The sequence below is a fragment of the Oculina patagonica genome, chromosome 13, assembly GCF_052425735.1.
Source record: "Oculina patagonica isolate OP01 chromosome 13, crgOcupat, whole genome shotgun sequence".
NCBI classification, from domain to species: Eukaryota; Metazoa; Cnidaria; class Anthozoa; order Scleractinia; family Oculinidae; genus Oculina; species Oculina patagonica.
The window spans coordinates 15,052,964-15,073,978 of NC_135770.1; the positions used below are offsets into that span (position 1 = coordinate 15,052,964).

Sequence of the window (21,015 nt, forward strand, 5' to 3'; positions counted from 1 at the left end):
AAAGGTGAGAGAGTTCACTGCAATATATAGTATGGCCAAATGGATTATCGGTGAGCAGTCAGCCAGGTTACCGTTGGGAACAGAAATTGTCAGTGATTGGTATACGGTTGGAAGATGGCGAACCCTGACAGTGCTTAATACCCCCCACACAAGCCTTTCCAGGTGAAGACAGTTTGCAAGATGGTCTAAAACCCTGTTTAAAATGAAGACACTTGAAAGATAAATCATGAAGAAGAAAGGGTGAATAGTTCTAGCCTTAAAAGATTGCAAACAGAGGCGTATCTGCCAAACAAGGAAAACATGATGCAACTTGCCAAGTTGATGACAAAAGATGATGGACTTTGTCTAAGTGAGAAAAAAACATGTCAGAGTGAAAGGAAACATACCTCTTGCATCACTGGTGTCCCTGTACAAAAGAAGCTATGGCAAGAGCTCCCTGAAGGCGATGGACTGCTGCTGTTATGGTGGGGCCCATGCAAGCAAACCAAAATCCATTGTGATAACCTCAAAAGTGACAATTTCAGCTATGTCAGAAGAAACGTAGATGAAAACCAAGATTAAATTCCCTACTAAGATGAACAGGATGATCCTTTTTCTAAAAAGAGTGTAATCATTTATGTAATCATTTATGTAATCATTTATCGCAATTATCGACTTATTTATCGCACGACTTTATTGTATGATGCACCACCCCTGTAAAAGCTAAGAACTAGTAAAGTCTTGCAATGTAAGTAGTTTATCTGTGAGAATATGTGCAACTTGATTGACTAAATCCAACTCAATTCCTAATACCACTTGCACTGGCGAGGGACTCACACACTTGCCCGCTGCAAATTGCCAGTGTAGTATTCAGGTTCTGCACAGAATGAGTATGTCAGGAGGACTTGCTTTGACGAAGCCTTCTAAGTAAATCAAGAATCGTTCAGGAATTCACAAGGATCTACTCCACGATGTCAGCAAATGAACTAAAGATAGAAGGAACCGAGGAGGACTAGATTAACATAGTATTGGCTGCCCCGTTTCTTCTCCATTAATAACGATCCAATGAGCATGGTGCACATGGACAATAAGATAAGATGATCTACAGTTTTGTAATTGAGGGTGTACTCATCTCAAGTGGTTAATCCCATAATTAATGCTAGCTCTCACTCCACCAAAGAAGTAAGATCCACAATCAAGCACCACTTCCCCTGGTTGTCTCCTGATTTGCAACAATACCAAAGCTGCTAACCTGGGGAATTGGAAGAGGAAGGGTTTCAAAGGTTGCTACCCTGCTTTAATTCACCTCATTGGCTAAATATTGGGATGTTGCTGAAACTTCCAAGCAAACTGACCACAGATAGAGGGACACCTGTTGAAACTGAGGAGAGTGGAACAAGTTAAAACAGATTATTCACCACAAGCAAGCAGTATTGATCCATGAAGAACAGCTGAACAAAATGTACATGAAATGCAATACAGCGACAGCCCTGTTAATCCGTGAGTGGTTAGGGGTTTGCTATATGTCAATCCTAGCAGTTTACCAGGTTGGCCCAGCATTTTGCTGATGTCTATAGTTTCATTTGGAACTGGGAGGGGAAAAACAAAAAAACAAGAACTATGGTCAGGGCTTGAACTCTGGATATTGGCAATCTTGTGCTAATCATATAGTCACTGCACCTTTACTGATGATAGTATGCCTCTTATTGCAGGTCTGTAGTGCATGGATTGCTGGTGGTATTGCACGAGACTTAAATGACGTACGAAGAATTCAGCAACTCTTGGTCACTAAGCTGTCAAAAGTGGGACAGGCCAAGGATTCTTCTTTACAGTTGTACAATGAGGCAGCTACCACAATGGAAAAGTTGGCTGTTTTGAAAGCTTGGGCAGAGGTAATTTTATTTTCTATGAATATCAAAACAGACTTATCCAGATTATTTTTCAAACATTTAAAGGGGCAGTATCATGGCGATTCTGATGCATTTTCGCCATAACAGAGCTTAAAGTATTCCTCGATAGCTTTACTTATTCACAAGATGTGCAGAGAACACCAAAGTGAAGATATAACGTGAATAATTTAAAGGAGAGCAAAATGTATTTAGTTTTTAACGATTTGTCCATGACACATGGGCAGAGTTTGAAAAGTTTGCCAGACGTTTTGAATTTTTATTTGAAATCTCATCCCTGTATAACTCATGATAATACATCTTTTGTTACTTTAGTGTACTGTTTTTATCATTTATAACACAACTATACCATTATTTTAAAGTTTCCATTAACCCTATCCAGACCGGGGGGGGGGGCGGAAAGTGCCCGCGCCGATTTTGAACGCTTATAACTTTTTTAATATTCAACCAAACGCTGCCAAACTTTGTGACTTTATCTAAAATTTATCTGGGAATAATTTGGTAGGGTAGGTTGTTGTGTCAGGAACTTGACGTCACCATGGCAACGGCATTTTGACAGGCATGTTTCCCCAAATTTGTAATTTTCGTGTTTCTATTAATGAAACATAACTTTAAAGCAATTATTTTCAGCTGTTTACGGGTTTTAAGCACATTTTTATTGGTTTTGAGTATTTTCCAGTAATTTTAGGCAGTTTTCTGACGTTTTGAAAAAATTTCGATATCCGTTTTGACATTATGATGTAATTGTCACGGGATGTGACGTCATCATCCCACGTGACATATACCAAAAGATAGATTTTGGGACATACTATATATCCTGTAAGTTTCATTGTGATTGCTTAAATATTTTGGGAGTTACGGAGGGGGGGGGGCGGAATCTGCCCCCCCCCCGGTCTGAAAAGACCAAAAAAGCCTGGTCTGAATAGGGTTAATGAAAATATATCTTTTGACTTTGACTTTTCGAAGTAATTCTTGTGATACCGCCCTTTAATACAAGAGATAACTGAACACAATAGGCAATTGTTTTTTTAAACAACACATGTTTAGAGATGAACAAACATGTTTACAGTAAGAACAGGTGTAGTATAAACTACTTCTAGTAAATAGCATTACATAAATATTTGTTATGAGTTAGTTTGCAGGGCATGAGTAGAGATATTCCCTCGTTTGACTTTTGTAGGTGTATATTGTTGCCATGAAGCAGAAAGACAGCCCATCTTCAATCAATTCTGGTGAAGATGACTTTTCTGAACCAGCAGGAAGTCTTCTGGAGTTGGTGGAACCCGAGTTGAAGTCTTTAAGTAAATATTGGCTGGGAGCACTAAAGGATCACGCACTTCTTGCCCTGCCAGGAGAATATACATCTCAGTTGCCACCACAAGGGGGAATGTTTTACAGGTGTGTCATACTTGATCCAAAAGGGTACAGAAACGTTTCATTGTCATCTTGTAATAAGGTAATAAGAGGTTTGTTTGCTTCATGCAACGAGCACTTGATTGTAAACAGTAGTTAACATTCTGTCTTGGGTGAGTCTTTAGTAAATGTTTGAGTGACAGCTAACGATCAGCTGGCAAACCGGGCCACTAAGTTATCGTATGAGCAACTTAAGATGACAGCTGTTGCCAGATAATAAGTTTCTATAGGACTTAGTCTCTCGTGCTGTGAGGATTTATCTATTAGCGCATTTTGTTTCTTGTAGCCCTGATTCAATGGAGCAAGCAAAACCCCATTACAAGAGCTGCTGGCCATCCATTGTTCATGCAGCCTCCTTGTGGCTAAATAATGGGGGATTTGAAAGCATAAAACATGACATGGAACAAGGTAACTGCTCATTTTTCTGTAGTGTTTGAAAGAATGTTTTAGTTGTTATAACTCTAAATAGAAGATTTAAGTAAAAAAAAAACACCTCGTTTGTTTCTGAAATTTTAGGCTCATCAAGTGAATCTTTACACACAAACAATGGAGCAATGGTCACAACTGCCAAGACCCCAACAGAAGTCAACACAGATTACTTTCATTTACTCGTTGGAATCGGCATGGAATCCTTGAGTTCTTCCAGGGGAACACAACCTAATAACACTGTTTCTTCTTGTCTTAATGCATTCTACAGTTTGCTAAGTTCACATTGGGCAAGAACTCTGATAGGAAATGAACAGGTAAATATGCTCCCAATGTTCCTTTCAATGTTCTTTACATTTAGCACTTCCTTTTGTCTTATCCATCATTTTCTTTTCAGGTTTTTGCTACTCTATTTATTTGTTAGACTAACACTTGCTACAAACATGTCAGCCAAAAAAAACGGATCACTGACATACTACCAACATGCTAGCCACCACATAACTGACACACTACCAACATGTCAGCCAGCGCAACACTGATATGCTACCAACATGTCAGCCAACACATCACTGACACACTACCAACATGTCAGCCAACACATTACTGACATACTATCAACATGTCAGCCAACACATCACTGACACACTACCAACATGTCAGCCAACACATCACTGACACACTACCAACATGTCAGCCAACACATCGCTGACACACTACCAACATGTCAGCCAACACATCACTGACACACTACCAACATGTCAGCCAGCACATTGCTGACACACTACCAACATGTCAGCCAACACATCACTGACACACTACCAACATGTCAGGCAACACATTACTGACACACTACCAACATGTCAGCCAACACATCAGTGACACACTACCAACATGTCAGCCAACACATCACTGACACACTACCAACATGTCAGCCAGCACATCACTGACACACTACCAACATGTCAGCCAGCACATTACTGAAACACTATCAACATGTCAGCCAACACATAACTGACACACTACCAACATGTCAGCCAACACATCACTGACATACTACCAACATGTCAGCCAGCACATAACTGACACACTACCAACATGTCAGCCAACACATCAGTGACACACTACCAACATGTCAGCCAGCACATAACTGACACACTACCAACATGTCAGCCAACACATCACTGAAACACTACCAACATGTCAGCCAGCACATAACTGACACACTACCAACATGTCAGCCAACACATAACTGACACACTACCAACATGTCAGCCAGCACATAACTGACACACTACCAACATGTCAGCCAGCACATAACTGACACACTACCAACATGTCAGCCAGCACATAACTGACACACTACCAACATGTCAGCCAGCACATAACTGACACACTACCAACATGTCAGCCAGCACATAACTGACACACTACCAACATGTCAGCCAGCACATAACTGACACACTACCAACATGTCAGCCAGCACATAACTGACACACTACCAACATGTCAGCCAGCACATAACTGACACACTACCAACATGTCAGCCAGCACATAACTGACACACTACCAACATGTCAGCCAACACATAACTGACACACTACCAACATGTCAGCCAGCACATAACTGACACACTACCAACATGTCAGCCAACACATCACTGACATACTATCAACATGTCAGCCAACACATCACTGACATACTATCAACATGTCAGGCAGCACATTACTGACACACTACCAACATGTCAGCCAACACCTCACTGACATCACATGCTACAAACATTCCTGACACACTACCAGCATGCCAGCTGTCACACTTCTACACATTAACATGGCTGTGTGTTAACTTGTCTAATTGTTATTTTAGCTTAGCATCCTTTCGTGCATGAGCCTCCTTAGTCGATGAAGGCATTATTTTGTCCTCAACGGAATGCATTTGTAATCATTATAAATGTCACATGGAAATTCAATTCGTTATCCTTGCAAACAATATCAATATTCTTCATTAATTTTATTCAGATTCTTGGTGTTGAAATGCTGAGTGTGTTACACCGAGTGCTGCTCACAAGAGACTCACTTGATATCCATCTTGCTGCTATGAGAGTCGTAAGACAGATTGTCAAAGCAGCACAGGAATCACTGGATGGCAAAAAGGCTGCAGTTACAGAGTAAGAAATGTTCCATGGATTAATTGAAACACTGTGTGTAGATTGAAGAGCAGGTGAAAAATGAGGAAAGGAACTCATATTGTCAAACCACCCTGCAGTCCTACCACATCCTGTAAACACCCACTGTTCAAAAATACATTCACTTTTGTGTCAACAGCACAGCTTGTAAAGTGACTTCCTCCAGTAAGCATGTGGGACTTCTTATGGGGCCAGTTGAAATTTTGCTTTGTTCTTAACCGTACAGTTACCAGTCGACATGTGATTAGATCATGCTACAGAAAAAATTAGAAAAAGGGGGATGCCCTACAACTCTGTTTAACAACAATATTTATTGTTGCATTTGTTGCAACATCAAACTTTTTATTTCTTTTATCTGATGCTGTCTCTATACTTCTCAACTAAGAGGTAGGAGGAGGTAAAAGTAAATGTGCTGTCCTCACTTCTGAATCTTTGCTTCATTTCCTTGTTCTTTTCTGAGTCCTCTGAGGAGAGCTGCTAGTATGAAATGATTTTGCAGGGGCTTGCACAGTTTACTAATAAAAGTGGATTATAAAGCAAAACTTTCATCATTTAATGCTTATTCTTTTGTATTTCATGAAGAAATTGTGAAAGCAGTGCAGATTTAGATGCAGAAGGAGAAGTTGATTTGACTCCTGGAAGATCTTTGGTGTTTGGTGTCATGGAGATCTGTATGTGTGTCCTCACAAAACAACTTCCAAACCTTCTGCCTTCATCTGCGTCATCCAGTCAGCAGCCTGTTCTCTTGGTGGCCATTGGCTCAGGATTTAGATGTATGTTTTAATTATGACTTCAGGCTTCATCTATGATAAACATGTAGTTGTTAAGACCTACTTTAATAATAAACACATGGCTGTGTTGTGGCAGCAGTTTTATTGATATAATTTTTATGGTGTATAAACTACATGTACGCACTGGGTTTAAAGTATTGAAGTAGGGACCAGTTAGGGAGTTTTTTTTCAGATGAATCTCAGCATGGGGAGAAATAAATTAATTAGGTAATGTCATCAAAAAATGTGGTGTAATGTTATTATTGTCTAACTGGTTTGACAAGTTTGTTTGTTAAGTGATTTTAAATATGTCGCAAGAGAGGCATAAGTACTAGTTGTTTTTCATTTTAATCAAAATCAATGAACCAACAGCTGTAATTATGCAAACTTTTTATCGCATAAATTATCTACAGCAGACATTATTAACAAGTCTATTTAACAGCACCAATCTTACAAAAGTTTAGTAAAACACAAAATAAAAGAAAGACATAAAATACATAGTTTAACTGACATAGCCTAAACCAGAAAAACTTGCAAGGCCAAGTAAAAAATATGGTTATGGAGATATAATGCATCACATTGTTGTTTAAAACATGTATCAACATAAACCAAATTTGTGTCCCATCAATATTAAATGCTTCATTCATTAATATTTGGCCCAAGAACTCCAACTTTTCCCTGGGGGAGGGTAATTATTTGTAAGAAAAAAATTCAATTTGAAATAATAAACAAGTCAGAAATAACAAAAAAAGTGCCCACCTGCTCTCTTTTACATAATGCAAAACACCTTAAACCACTTCTATGACATGAAAACCTGTCAAACCGCTTTAACCATGGAACCTGATTTAAATAAATATTTTTTGGTTTTAATTCATAAGATTCAATTTCAAAATTGGTTATGTAAATACCAGTATTATCTTACTCCCTTCCTCAATCACCCACCCGCCCGCCCACTTACCAGCCTGCCAAGTATGGTCCAGATGTGGCCCAACTTGTTGTTTCAGCCTATACACCCCTTCACCAGGAGTTTGTTGGTTGACTCACAATAACAAAGAAAACATGTAATGAGGCATTATAATTTTTAATTGATTTTTCTTTCAGCATTATCAGAGGAGAGCTCCAAACTAACATCTGAAGCGGTATCCATTTTGCCATCTGTTCCTGGCCTGTGTACACCAGAAGCCTCTGTTAATGTGTTACCAAGTGTGTTGTACCTTTTGACTTGTGCTCTGCGTGAGGTCGCCTCAATAAAGGACTCCTCTTCACAGAAAACAGTGTCTGCAGTATTACAGGCTCTGAAGCATCTTACCACATCACCATTTACACAGCACCCTAAGTGTTCAAAGGATTGGATTGACTTGCTTCAAAGGTTCACTTTATCTTTCTTGCTTAGAAAAAAACCTAATCCCTGGGGAATGAGAGCAAGAAACGATTGTTTCAAATGTCAGGAAGACTCAAATCCAGCCAAAGAAAACATATCTTTCTCTCAGACATCTTCAAATGAGATTCAAACATAATTTACAGTGGTGTCTCTTAATGGCTATTAATTTTATCTTTTATTTAGAGATGAAAAAAATATTACAATGTACGAAATATGTTCTGATAGACTATTACTCTAATTAATTGAGATTGAGAAATAATATGACAGATCCCTGAATTTATATATGTACATCCTCAGTATTAATATGTTTCAACATTTGTTAACTAACTCCATTGAAATCTCAGTGAGATATCTGTAGACAACTTGTGCCAACCAAATTGTAATCAACGTAGTCTGTTAGCTTTCTCCTCTGGTAACTTAACTCTCAGAGAGATGTCTCTTGATGCCATCTGGTGATATCATGTTGCTCATGTTTTACTTCACAAGAAGAATGTGCCTTTTTGTCAAGTTTATTCAGTTTATTTGTAACTGACATGAAGTGCACCATATCATAATCAACTGTACGGTATGGTTTGGATGGATTGGTGTTAATTCGCTTTATACTATTATAAAGTCAGTGCAGAAGTAAACCAAATCTTTTAAATAACCACGCAGTTTTATGGTAATGATTTTAGTGGACAACAATAACATCTGTTTAACTTAGTTTTCTTGAGAGTTAGTGACTACATTTTCTGAAATGACTCCGGCTTTAGGTGTAATTAAAGCTGATTAGTCTTGTTTTTTAAAATGACAGTGCATTAGCCACAGTCCTGTCAGATGCTAAAGCCAACACAGAGTCTACAACAGTAAGTTCAGCAGGGTCTGAGACACCAAGTATGGATGACTCAGTGGTGATGCTTGCATTGGCCATCTTTATTCTCTCAGCACCAAAAGAAGTAGTGTTGGCATCAAATCTTCAGCAGCAATGCATCAACGTGTTCACCCGTTGCATCAGATCAACAATACAGGTGAGGTCTAGAGTTCTTTTAATTTTTTTTCACAGTTGATTGATGGTCTAATTGCATGTTGCTTTTCTCTGACATTTGTTTAAAAATGTTAAAGATTCATAAATGTGAAGGACCACAATTATGTTAAATGAAAGTTAGACGAGACAAAAACAGAAGTGAATTGTTTCCAGGCATGTAAATGGCAAACAAACAGCAGATTTGAAAGTTTACTAGACCATCACTTATGTGCATTTCTCTTCCAGGTCTGTGTAATAACATAACCATCTGCCTCTTATTTCGTTGTTACATTTGACTCCATTTGCCACTGTTTTGAAAATAAGTATTAGGATATTCAGCATGATTTTACAGGATAATTGTTAACTACCTGTAACATTGGTAACTTTCTGAAAATGCAATTAAAAGCAGTTAACTGAATAAGATTAGTTATATGTAATGTGATGTTTTGCGGTACTGGTGGTAACTAAGTGTAAAAGGGAAGAGGCAATTTATAGGAAGGTGTAGCCACATTATTGAAACACTTACCCTTTCCATCCCAAAATGTGGTTTTCAGTCCCTATTTCAGATCAACCCTAATATATGGAATGGCTTTTGTTTCAAAGTTCCCCGAGTGTTAATAAATCCAATCACACTGCTCTTCTTGTTATTAGAGAGATTAAGCATGATGTTATACAGCAACAAGAGCTTGCCTTTCATATTGTTAGATGTTTATCGAATTCCAAAATTAATCCTTCATAAAAATAGGGAAAAAATTCCACATTCACGACAAACAAAAACTAGTCATTTCCACGTACGAATGCCAAATGGCAGACAGCAGAAGTTGAATTTTTGCTGCTTGCCGGAAAAATAAACGTCATAATTAATCTCTCTGTTGAAAAAGCTGTAATACTGAAACAGCTTCTTCTTGAAATCATACCCACTTCCTGACCAGAGTCAAAATGTACCCTATTCAGACTTAAGTGGTAAGCTCACGAACCTTGTTCTGATCAAAATGGTTTAGGTCTGGGTTTGGATATACAAACTGGCTTCCTGCAGTATTGGTAAAAAACGACATTAAAGTTTAAGTTTTGAGTCCATCATCTTGACCTTGGCTTTATCTGTTTTTGTTAAGGTTCAGTTGAAGGCATTACAAACACTGGAGTCTGTTTTCCAGTGCAGAGAACGCAGTGTTGCTTTTCCCTTCATTAATGCTTTGGCTCCTCACATTGTGATGGTTTTGAATAACATGTGTGTCAATAAACCAGCCAGTGAGGATCAGTTGACAGTCACATTAGCTGCCATCAAGATACTGGAGAATTTAGTGGAGCTTACAGATGATAATCTAAGTATGTAGTGCGTCATTCTATCTTTTACTCCAAATAAGAGATGCTCCTTTACATAAATAATCATAATCTAATCTATCACTTATCTTATTGTTCTAATCACCAATTTGTTCGGTAATCGGCTTCACATTACAACAACAACAAAAACTTTATTTAAGCTCGAATATGGACTGACCTGCAAATAATCTGTACAATGGAATTTTAGTAACATCTTTAGGTTTTGTAAAAAATGCGAATATATACAAAACAGTGGTCTTAGAATAATTGCAGGGTGCCAGAGGGCTCTTCTGTAAGGAATCCTGGGCTCAGCTTTTAAGTACTTTCATGATAACAAAGTTATACAAGTCGTCCAAAGGCAAACGTAAGTCGCCTGTGGCACCTGGGCTCTGATAAAGAATACATTTGTTTATTTTTTTACATTTTTTATTTACTGCCTTTATTTGTACGTCATTTGCTCATTTTAACATCTTGTGTAAAAGATATATCATACTTCTAAGCATACATCTTCCTGCAGCCATGGTCACAAGTGTGAAAACAGATTATTTACAAACACACTCTACCCCTCCTCACCCCTATGCTGCTTCTTTTGGAGAAAGGTCACTTCCAAAGGATTTTTATTGCTAGTACTTCAGGGTCACTTTTTTTGGGCATTGTCACTTTTGGGACTTTATGGTAACAGTGTAATTATTGATGACACAAAAATGTATCTTAAGATTTGTTTTCACTGAACATTTTAGCAATACAGGAAAAAACAAAGTTACCAAAAGATATTATAGTTTTCAGTTTTACTTGTACGTGCATAGAGGCTTTCTATTGACATCCATCTTTCGACAGGCTAAACAAACAAGATGGATTGAAATTCGCCAATCACAGCCCAATAGCATGACCTGCTGAACTTGTGGGCTCATGCATCGGTTTTGATTGGCTCATTTCAAACAGCACTTCAAAAACGATGTCGAAAGATGGAAGTAGCTATGTATGTAACACTGAAAGCGTGTGTAAAAAGAACTTATCCAAGCTTGAACTCTGAAGCTGACCCTGCAAGAGGATCGGCCTGAGTCAGTTGAATTTATCCATGCCATTTTAACACAAAATAACGTGTTTTAAGCATTTGACATAAACTTTTAAAAGAATGCTTGAGAACTTAATCTAATCACAGCCTCACTTAGAAAAAAGTCTTAAAGTGAGATGTGTTAAATTGAATTGTTACTTTTACCTTGCCATTATTAGATTTTTGCTAACTAATTTTTGCACTTATTGCTCAAAATTTGAACAGAATCAGTCTTAATGTTTTTGCAATTGAACCCTCAGTTATTCCTGTTAGAGACTCCTTTGTAAACAACTCTGAGTTTTGTATATCACCATGCTGAGTTATCTTTTAATTACTTATGGGGGAGAGTTTTATCGTTTCAGGTATCAAAGCACAAGCCCATTGTCACGATGAATTTTTGTTTGTTTCAGAAATACACATGCTTGGGTTACTGGTGCCAATCCTGATATCGTTGCTCTCTGACAGTGCTAACTTGCCAAAAGGAGGCAAGATAACCAAACATCTCCATGAACAGGCTCTTCAGAAACTCATGAAAATTGGTCCCAAATACCCAGAGCCATTTAGAACAGTGATAAGTTCATCGCCAGACTTGAAGTCACGTTTGGAAAGTGCAGTTCGGGCCAATCAGACTTCAGCCAAGCCAAAGCAACCTGCTGTCCAGCCTAAAGTGGCTCCCTCTCAACCATCCATCAAGCTAAGAATGGACTTCAGCAACTACAAGTAGCAGCTTTGCTTGGTGAAATATGACCACTGAATGACTGTAAATCAATGTTATATGATGCAAATAGGAAGAAATGTATTGTAAAAAACGTACCATTGTGTTGCTTAAGATGGATATATTCCGTAACTTGGGAGACTCAATACAGTGTTTTTACCGGTCACGGAAAACCTGGAAAGTCATGGATTTAAGTGTGGGTCATGCAGAGTCATGGGAAATCGTATTGACTGTACAAAATAAATTAGGAAGGTTACTTTTTGTGAAGTAAAGAGCAAAAACGTACCCAAAATCAAGATGATTTTTAAACATTTCCAAGAAAAATGTTCAAATTTGGGTCGTGGAAAACTTTGAACAGTTGTGGATAGGTCATAGAAAGTCGTGACATTTCAAAAGCTCAAAAGAGTACAAACTCTGGAATATATAATAGCTAAACTATAATAGGTGTGAGAAATAATTTTATTGGTAAATATTTTCTTTTCTATCAAGTAAAATATAACAAAATATTATTTGGTTTAAGCAAGCAGCATTACAGGCTTTTTGTTTTCATTTAATATCAAGATGTGTGGCAACACACATATAAGAGTTTCTAGCTGTTAAAATTAATAACGATTGCTCAGAAATTGAAATCCAGCAACAAAAACTTGTTGGACAGGCGTTATCGCAAATCGTTGGTTCACATTTATAAAAAAAATTCATTTGCAAAAGCCACAGCTGTAGAAAATAAAACTGATTAAAATGGGTTAAAATTTCTGCAACAATTGCAGCAATTTCTCATGATTTCTGTTACTTCAGTAAAATTAGCAACAGCCTTTTATACTGACAGTGTATCTCCTTCAGTCTCCTTCAGGCAATTTTTATTTATAAGGGATCAGCTTGACGGACTTTTACGAAAATCGTTGGTCTACTTTAGTAGTATAGGAGGAACCGGTTACTCCACTTTTTTGGGCAGGAATCTCATTAGTGTGGGCAGGAATAAATTAACGTGAATAGACTCATGAATAAAATGCGATGGTTTTAATTAAACTGTGGGTGATGTCATGTTCTATTTATAGTTCATTAGCATCTCCAGTGACGTCATTAGCATTATATAATAAAATAGAATTAATTAGAATTGTCAGTTGTTGCGAATGTTGGCCATGGATAGACTAAGCGCAGTTTTCGAAATGCTGCTCCCGACCAGCGTGGACGACAGGATCCGGCCTCAATTATTTCGGCTTTTAGCCATCTGTGACAACTCAATTTCCTCCAGCTTCTGTCTCTGCACCGGTTCTGGTATCGTCGGCCGTTAACGCGTCATCTCTGGTTGTTGTGAGTCTCTCTTCTGCTTCGCATCCGTCTTCTGGCTACCAATATAAGTTCTGCTTCGACTTCCCAGGTACCCGCCAAGCTTCTGAAGAAGGAAAGTTTGGAGGTAATTTTTTGCACTGTCATATTGTTCGGCTGAGCACCGCTGTAGGCTTTTGCTTGGGTGTTTACAGTACTCGGTTAGGTTTTTCACGCCCACTCCGGCGTTTGCTTTTGCTTCTCACCCATGTGGCGCGTTTCCAGGTTTCATTTCAATTGTTTTCTTTGGGTTTTTATTTACTGTTGTCTGTTATTTTTACCGGCGGCAATTTTGTTTTCGTATTTAGGCTGTATTTTTGCTGTTAGCGTGGTCCATTTTCTTGGATTTTGCATTAATTACTCCTGGTTTGGGTCGCCTGGGCCGCGTGTTGCACGTTCAGTACAATGGACGGTGTTTTTACGGTTTGCAGCGTGATTGAATTTCATTTTTCCATTTTTACAATTTTGTTTTTCTTTTTGTTTTGCTAGTTTTAAGCAGACGTTACAGGCCGCGTAGGATTCAAATCGAGTAGAGCCTGGTAATTATTTTAGACCGATAAGGATCCAATCTCGGAAGTGGATCGAGTAGGGTCTAATGATGATGTTTTAGGCCGCGTAGGATCCAATTTCAGAAGTGGATCGAGAAGGGCCTGGTGAATATCTTAGACCGAGAAGGATCCAATCTCGTAAGTGGATCGAGTAGGGTCTAGTGATGATGTTTTAGGCTGCGTAGGATCCAATTTCGGAAGTGGCTCGAGAAGGGCCTGGTGAATATCTTAGACCGATAAGGATCCAATCATGGAATTGGATCGAGTAGGGTCTAATGATGATGTTTTAGGCCGCGTAGGATCCGATTTCAGAAGTGGATCGAGAAAGGCCTGGTGAATATCTTAGACCGATAAGGATCCAATCATGGAAGTGGATCGAGTAGGGTCTAGTGATGATGTTTTAGGCCGCGTAGGATCCAATTTCAGAAGTGGATCGAGAAGGGCCTGGTGAATATTTTAGACCGATAAGGATCCAATAAATAGACTTGGATCGAGTACGGTCTTGTCACTAGTTATAAAGACTGTTAAGGATTCAAGCTAGTGTTGAACGGGATTCCGAAGGGGTCTGATGAATTACATTTGTTGACCGTGTAGGTTCCATTGATTTGAAGGTATCGAGAAAGGGTCTGGCTTAACTTAGTCTGCGAAGGATCCAACGTTGCTGGAAAACTCTTTCGTTTTTCAATTCAATTTTCTATAGTTAGCCCAACTCTTGAAGGAAGTTCAAATTTTGCGGAAGTCCGCTGATGTTTCCACTGTTGATTCGGCGGTGGTGATGGTTCAGACGCTCTCATCTAAACCTTTCCGAGCTCGACCCGTACTCGGCTATAGCGGCTTTGGAGAGCTAAGTGGACATAGCCAGGGAGAAAGGGAGTGCGAGAGCCAGGCGATTTGGCTGCGCCTGTTCCGTCCTTTGTTTTCAATGGTAATTTGCAAGCTATCTTGACCAAGCTGATAGCGTCCAAAGAGGAAGCGGAAGTGGCAAGGGCGATTCAGAAATCACTAATGAAGCGAATCACTTATGCTCTTTCAGATCTTTTCGCTGGTCGGTCGCGATTCTCTCCTACTTCCGTAGGAGGGGCTTGGTGGAGGTGGACGGCCTCGTCTCCCGCCAAGATGTTGGACCTGTGGCCAGCTGGCCACATGGGACGTTGAAACAAGCGTTTTTGGGTCGCATGTGTGAAGTATGATGATAGCCGTTTGGCGTTTAAATGATTGGATCATCGGTAAAATTGTCATTAACCTCTAATTTCTGTTTGTTTTTGCTTCGAGGGATTTTGTTCTGCCCGGATACGTTTTGCTTGTCCCGACTGACTTTGGTTCTGGGAAATGACACCACAAGCGCATTGTCTTGCATGACCTGCCCTTGAGCTCGCTAAGCGGGCTATGGTTGTCATTTTCCCTGGGCTTAAGTTGGTCTCCCACATTTGTTTGCCTCTCGGTTTTCTTTGTTAGATATCTTTCTGAGTTGGACAGTTTTGAAATATTGTGTGCTATTTTCTTAACTATGTGGGTAACGTTTTTAAGAGACGTAAGCCCAGGGAAAATGACCGGGTAAAGAGACAGTATAGCTGAAGTAAACAGGGTTATAACATGGCGTTCCGGGCATTCTCAAACCTTTGACCCAGGGATCCTTCAAGGTCAGGCGGGTGTATTTTATAATCATACTATCCCTCAAGTCCTATGGCGGACGTATTATACAGTAATCTACCCTTGTGGAACGTCTTAATACCTGAGAACAGTGATGAAGCATTTTTTTTTTCAAGTCCCATCTAGTGTGTATGCAATTTGCTGATATAATAACGTAGCATTTTGTGTGGCAGTTTCTATGGTGTCGAGTGAAGTGGCAGTGTCGAACCCTTGGCTTGTTTTTATAACAGCTTACTGTGCCAAATAATCCTCAAGTTATATGTAGACGCAATGTTTGTAAAACTCTGTTCAAAGGCAAACCTTTTGGGGGGGGGGGGGGGTCAATTGCCTTAGTTCCACGATTTGCCTATTAGAAATGAAATAGACGAGAAATCAGGACTGATATGATTCTATTTTGATATCCAATAATTCGCAACCGATTTTTTTCTCTAAAATGCACGCTCAATAGATGGGCTGGTACTTGGTCGCGATCAAACTTATCGTTTGCTCTAAAAACTGTTTTTTTTATTCATCTATTAGAAGATTGGGTTTACCAGACCCCTGATGTGACATTTGTAGTTAAAGCGTTGTTTACAGTCGCCAAGCAGCCCTTTCAGCGCTGTATATAGTCAACGAAGCATTAATCACCTTGTGATATTCTTTGGGCTAAAAAAGAAAGTGTTTTGTCAAGTGTTAAACCTTTTAATTGGAATGGTCAGGACTCAAGCAGTCTGATGTTCTTGATAATAAAACAAAGGAGAATCTCGTTTGCCCGGCGAGCAATATGAGTTTATTTTATCCGGGGACAGTTATTTATCCCACTCTAGCCCTTCTAGAAATTTATGGGAATTTTTGCTTGCCATTTTCAAGCGTTTATTTTTAGAACTGGGAAAAGACTGGCGCCGTTGGCCAGGTCCTTGATTGAGGAGTAAATTTGTCAATCACTTTTGGCTATGAAGGAAAGAAACTGCGAAGTACTGGGAGGGGATTTGTTCTTATCTCTTGGCTCCTTTCTCACCACAGAGTCAGCAGTTGTAAACGCCTACAGTCAGGTATTATTGTCATATGATGATTTTATGAACGCCCACGCTCTCCATGTTTTACCCTTTACGTCAGATACCATGTATACGTCTCAGCATACAATTATAGCTTTGGTAGCATAAAAGCCTTTACCTTTCTTTATGCTGGCCAGTAATAATGCGAGGGTTGAAAAGACAATCACTGGTCCCAAAAGTTCTGTGGATGTGACCCTTTTCCTGTTTACGTTTGGCATTAGTCCGAAAGATGTTCGTTGTCCTTTTGGGCTGTTCGTGTCGGAGAGCTGTTTCTATTATAGTGATTGTCACTGTATTCGGCAACAATTTTTCTAAATGACAAAGCTATTGATTTTACTATCGATGTGGTTACGAACGGTCGGTAAGAAACACCTCATTCCAAGGCAGGAAAGTCTTTAGATTCCCTGTAGGTATGGACGTCATTGAGTTGGATAACAGGTCACTCTTGAATCAAAACAAGATCGCAAACACGCAGTTCTCCTGCAAGCAACGCCGGTTAGAACATAACAACAGTTCCTTCATCTAGGGATGTTGTCAACTGCGGTGGATGTTAAATATTGTTTGTCAGTTACAAATCCAAATAATAATAAAAAAATAAATAAATAAATATGTGTTTATAGTGGTCATGCACTTAGCTTCATATCTCAACGAGATAGCTAGTTTACAGGCATGCCACTGAAACAGGGGAAACAAATAATTTTAAATGAACATAACAAGGTTAAAAATCCCAACTGGCAGGAGGCAGACCAGTTGGCTATTTACAAAGCGTGGTCGAGGATTGGAACTCGGGACAACCGAGAAACAAATCCAGCTAGTGGCAAGGGCAGGTCTTGAACCGGGGACCTCCGGATTACAATACCAGCGCCCTTAACCACTCGGCCACGCTTGCCTCCATGATCCTAGATTTACGAAAAATCTCGATGATTTGGTAAGTGCAGAATGCAATATGGAACAATTGAAAGTATGATGTTTTATATATGTTCGTGTTTATTTGCTTTATTTTACTTTCAGAAAAACTGTTCACAGGCTACTTGTATTCTTTCCCAGGTGTTCCTTACGCTAATCTTTGCAAACGTAACACGACACTTGTTCGTTTGTAACAAAATACTCTTGTCTTCCTTGAAAATGCGATAACATGAAACTTTTGTTTTTTGTTTGTTTTACGGCGGCATCGATGACATTTGTTTAATTTAATTAAGTTACGGTTTAGACTGCACGAAAGACGATTCTCAAAAACTAAAGAAACAAATCTAATCAAAAAAACATATTTTTCGACAGGTTTTTGAGTTATTTTTTCAAAAATAGCTCTTTAGTCGTCGTGTGCTTGTAATCAGTCGGTGGGTCAGTGAAGTATGTGTGTTTGTCCCACCAATCAGATTTCAGGTACTATCAGAACCAATAAAATTGCAGTTTATAAAGGGGAAGCAATCTGACGTGGTCAGCAATTTAGTTCTAAGTTGGGAAATTGGAAAGTTTGTTATGAAGTTGCCAAATAGGTTGCGAGTTTTTGAATCAAATTGTGAGCTTCGATACAAAGTTCCCAACTTCGGCCCGAAATTAATAAAACCTTCTATAATTATGTTATCAAAAAGGGCTTTCTACGCTAAACTGTTGGAAACAAATGTCATAAAAATAAAAAACTTTTATGTTCAGCGAGCCGTAAACACGTTGTCTCGTCGCGTCGGCTTCGATTAAAATCAATAAACCATCCAGTTTCATCCGGTTTACAAACGCAGAAGACTTGAAATTGAAGACAGTGAAGATTATGCCTCACAGAAATCGTTAAATATGTGTTTTTATACAAAAAAGTTAAAATTTGACCAAATTTCTACCTGCATAAAATTTATTTATTGCATTCACGCAATAAAGTTCGCAATTTGATTCGCATACTCGCAACGTAATTGGCAACTTCATAACGGTTGTTAGTAATCCACGTAACGGCGGAACGAGAAACGGCGTAACGAGATTTTTTTTCCATTTTTTTTAGTTTTTTTTTTTAACAAACTAACCAACAAACAAACATTAAATATATCTCACAAAATAAAGGGCATGTATATCTTCTTTATCCTTCGAGGTCAATCTAGAGCCAGGATGTCGAGTTTATTTCGAGTTAGGATTTCAAGGAGAAGCGCGGCGGCCGGGCTTCGGACTTCAATGCTCGCACCGATCGATCATGATCGAGACAATGAAACGAACAAAGTCAAAGCAAGTCAACAAAGCCGTTGACAAAAAAAAATAGAAGGGCCTGAAAAGTTACTGATTTCGTAAGAGAAAAAAAAAAAAAAAAAAAAAAAAAGTTTCCCCGGGGGGAGTGGTAGAAGAGAAATTTAGTAAATTTAATGTTTGTTTGTTGGTTAGTTTGTTAAAAAAAAAAAACTAAAAAAAAAATGGAAAAAAAAATCTCGTTACGCCGTTTCTCGTTCCGCCGTTACGCCGTTCCGCGTTCCGCCGTTACGTGGATTACTAACAACCCTTCATAACAAAGTTTCCAATTCCCCAACAAACTTCGCAAAGCGGGCGGCCAAAGTAAACTGAAATCAACTGTAAAACATCTCGTTCAAACATTTAATGAACCGGTACAAGTATTAACTTTGCTGTTAAAAGCAACTACGATCGAGAGCAAAAACAGAATACGAGCGTGCCATTCCGTGACAATTCGATAACTCAATTAGTTCTTGTTTGTTGAATAGAATTTAGGTTGTGAATGAACGAAAATCATTGTCGAACAGTTCTGACAGAAAACAAATACTCCAGGTGTACTGCGCTTTAAAGAACTTTCCCGAAGAAAGTGGTTTTTGATTTGATGCGTTTATTAGTTCGTTTATTATAGTACTTTTCGTTCAATGTCTATATGGAATCGTGGCTTTTTCGAGAAAAACAAGGGTATCGTGTTACGTTCGTTTTTAAAAAACAGAGGTCTCATGTTACAAAAGTGAGAAAAACAACAATATCATGTTTCAGTGTTTGGCAAAAAGCCAAAAGTATTCCGTAACAAACAAAAGTAACACGTAACGGTTGCAACAAAGCTAGCAACAAAATAACCGCTTAAACAGAATAAGAACGTGCCATTTTGTGACATTTTGATAATTGAATTAGTTTTTGTTTTTCAATTAAATGATGAAAATTTACATATTGAATAAAACAGTTCTGATGTATCAAAATGCACGTAAAAATTATTTTGTTTGCAAGCAAATTTTGTGCAAAAAGTGACTTCGTGGGCCGCCATACACAAATAGCTCAACCCATGGCATAAACCATCCCAACAGGACAATCACCCAGTTTCACCCCATAAATTGAAAAAATAACTCCTGCACGCTTAGCGTGCCTATGTTTTAAAACGCAGTACAGCTAGGATATTTGTTTCCTGGTTATCAGGTGTTCACGCCGAAAATCCCGGTGCAAGTTTTTGCATACCTAATTACGAAAGCGCTGTGAAAGTCTCAAAATCTAATTTAATTGATTTGCGGTTTTTACTTGGCGCCAAGAAGTCTGCAGGAAGCCTACCGCAAACACGCAATACAAGCGATGTTCATGATAGTTCCAGAAAACAACGTAGACTAATCTGCGCATGCGTTTGGTGTAAATTACGTTGATTAAAAGTTTACACTGTAGCGCTTTAGGGGTTTAGCCAGGGGGGGGGGGGGGGGGGGTTTAGCGGACGACAGCCCCACCAAACCATCACAATAGTGCATTCTGCACTAAAAAGTGGACCAGCTCTGCGATTAGCTTCATTTTACTTACCGAGTGTAATGGTACTCTCATTGATATCGTATTACCGGATTACGACAATCTGACAGCTTGACGGAACTTAGCCTGCGTGGCCGGCGTTCAAAGGGGAAGGAGAAGGGGAGTTCGAGCGCGAAGCGCGAGGTGCGAGGAGAGAGCGCGAAGCGCGATCGGGGAAGGGGGGAAGATTGTAGATTGTAGGAAGTCTATGAGCTAATTTTCATTCAAATTTGAATATTTCTACAACTCAGAGTAATCACAATAATACTTGGCTTCACATTGGAAGCTGAGTGACAGCTGTAGTTTCAAATAAGCACTTAAGGTGGCCCGCGGGTGTTTACGAGGCTGACAGTTCCCTTTTTAAGCGCGTTCTAAAACGGGAAAACGTGAGGCGATTGCTTAGATTTTTGAGAATCTGAAAGAATAAAGCTTAAATTATATAAAATGATAAATTTTATGGCGATCAAACGCGATTTGATAAAGTTATGAGCGATTTTCGGAAGCCTTCGTTTTTAATAAAAAGGGATTATGAAGCACTCTATCTCTCACAGGGGATCCATTATTTGGAAAGCCCTTTC

At 39.0% G+C, this 21,015-nt stretch overlaps 1 protein-coding gene across 1 annotated transcript in view; it reads left to right on the forward strand.

The window, feature by feature from the left end:
• Positions 1 to 13,083, forward strand: part of LOC144637235 (HEAT repeat-containing protein 5B-like) — a 40,119-nt gene extending 27,036 nt beyond the window's left edge. Inside the window, exons 24-33 of the mRNA XM_078496362.1 lie at positions 1,692 to 1,871; positions 3,067 to 3,284; positions 3,586 to 3,707; positions 3,816 to 4,042; positions 5,744 to 5,892; positions 6,493 to 6,683; positions 7,782 to 8,049; positions 8,855 to 9,068; positions 10,177 to 10,390; positions 11,849 to 13,083. Of these exons, the coding sequence (XP_078352488.1) occupies positions 1,692 to 1,871; positions 3,067 to 3,284; positions 3,586 to 3,707; positions 3,816 to 4,042; positions 5,744 to 5,892; positions 6,493 to 6,683; positions 7,782 to 8,049; positions 8,855 to 9,068; positions 10,177 to 10,390; positions 11,849 to 12,162 (2,097 nt within the window). The 3' untranslated portion in view covers positions 12,163 to 13,083. The remainder of the gene's footprint in view (positions 1 to 1,691; positions 1,872 to 3,066; positions 3,285 to 3,585; positions 3,708 to 3,815; positions 4,043 to 5,743; positions 5,893 to 6,492; positions 6,684 to 7,781; positions 8,050 to 8,854; positions 9,069 to 10,176; positions 10,391 to 11,848) is intronic.
• Positions 13,084 to 21,015: the final 7,932 nt, after the last annotated feature.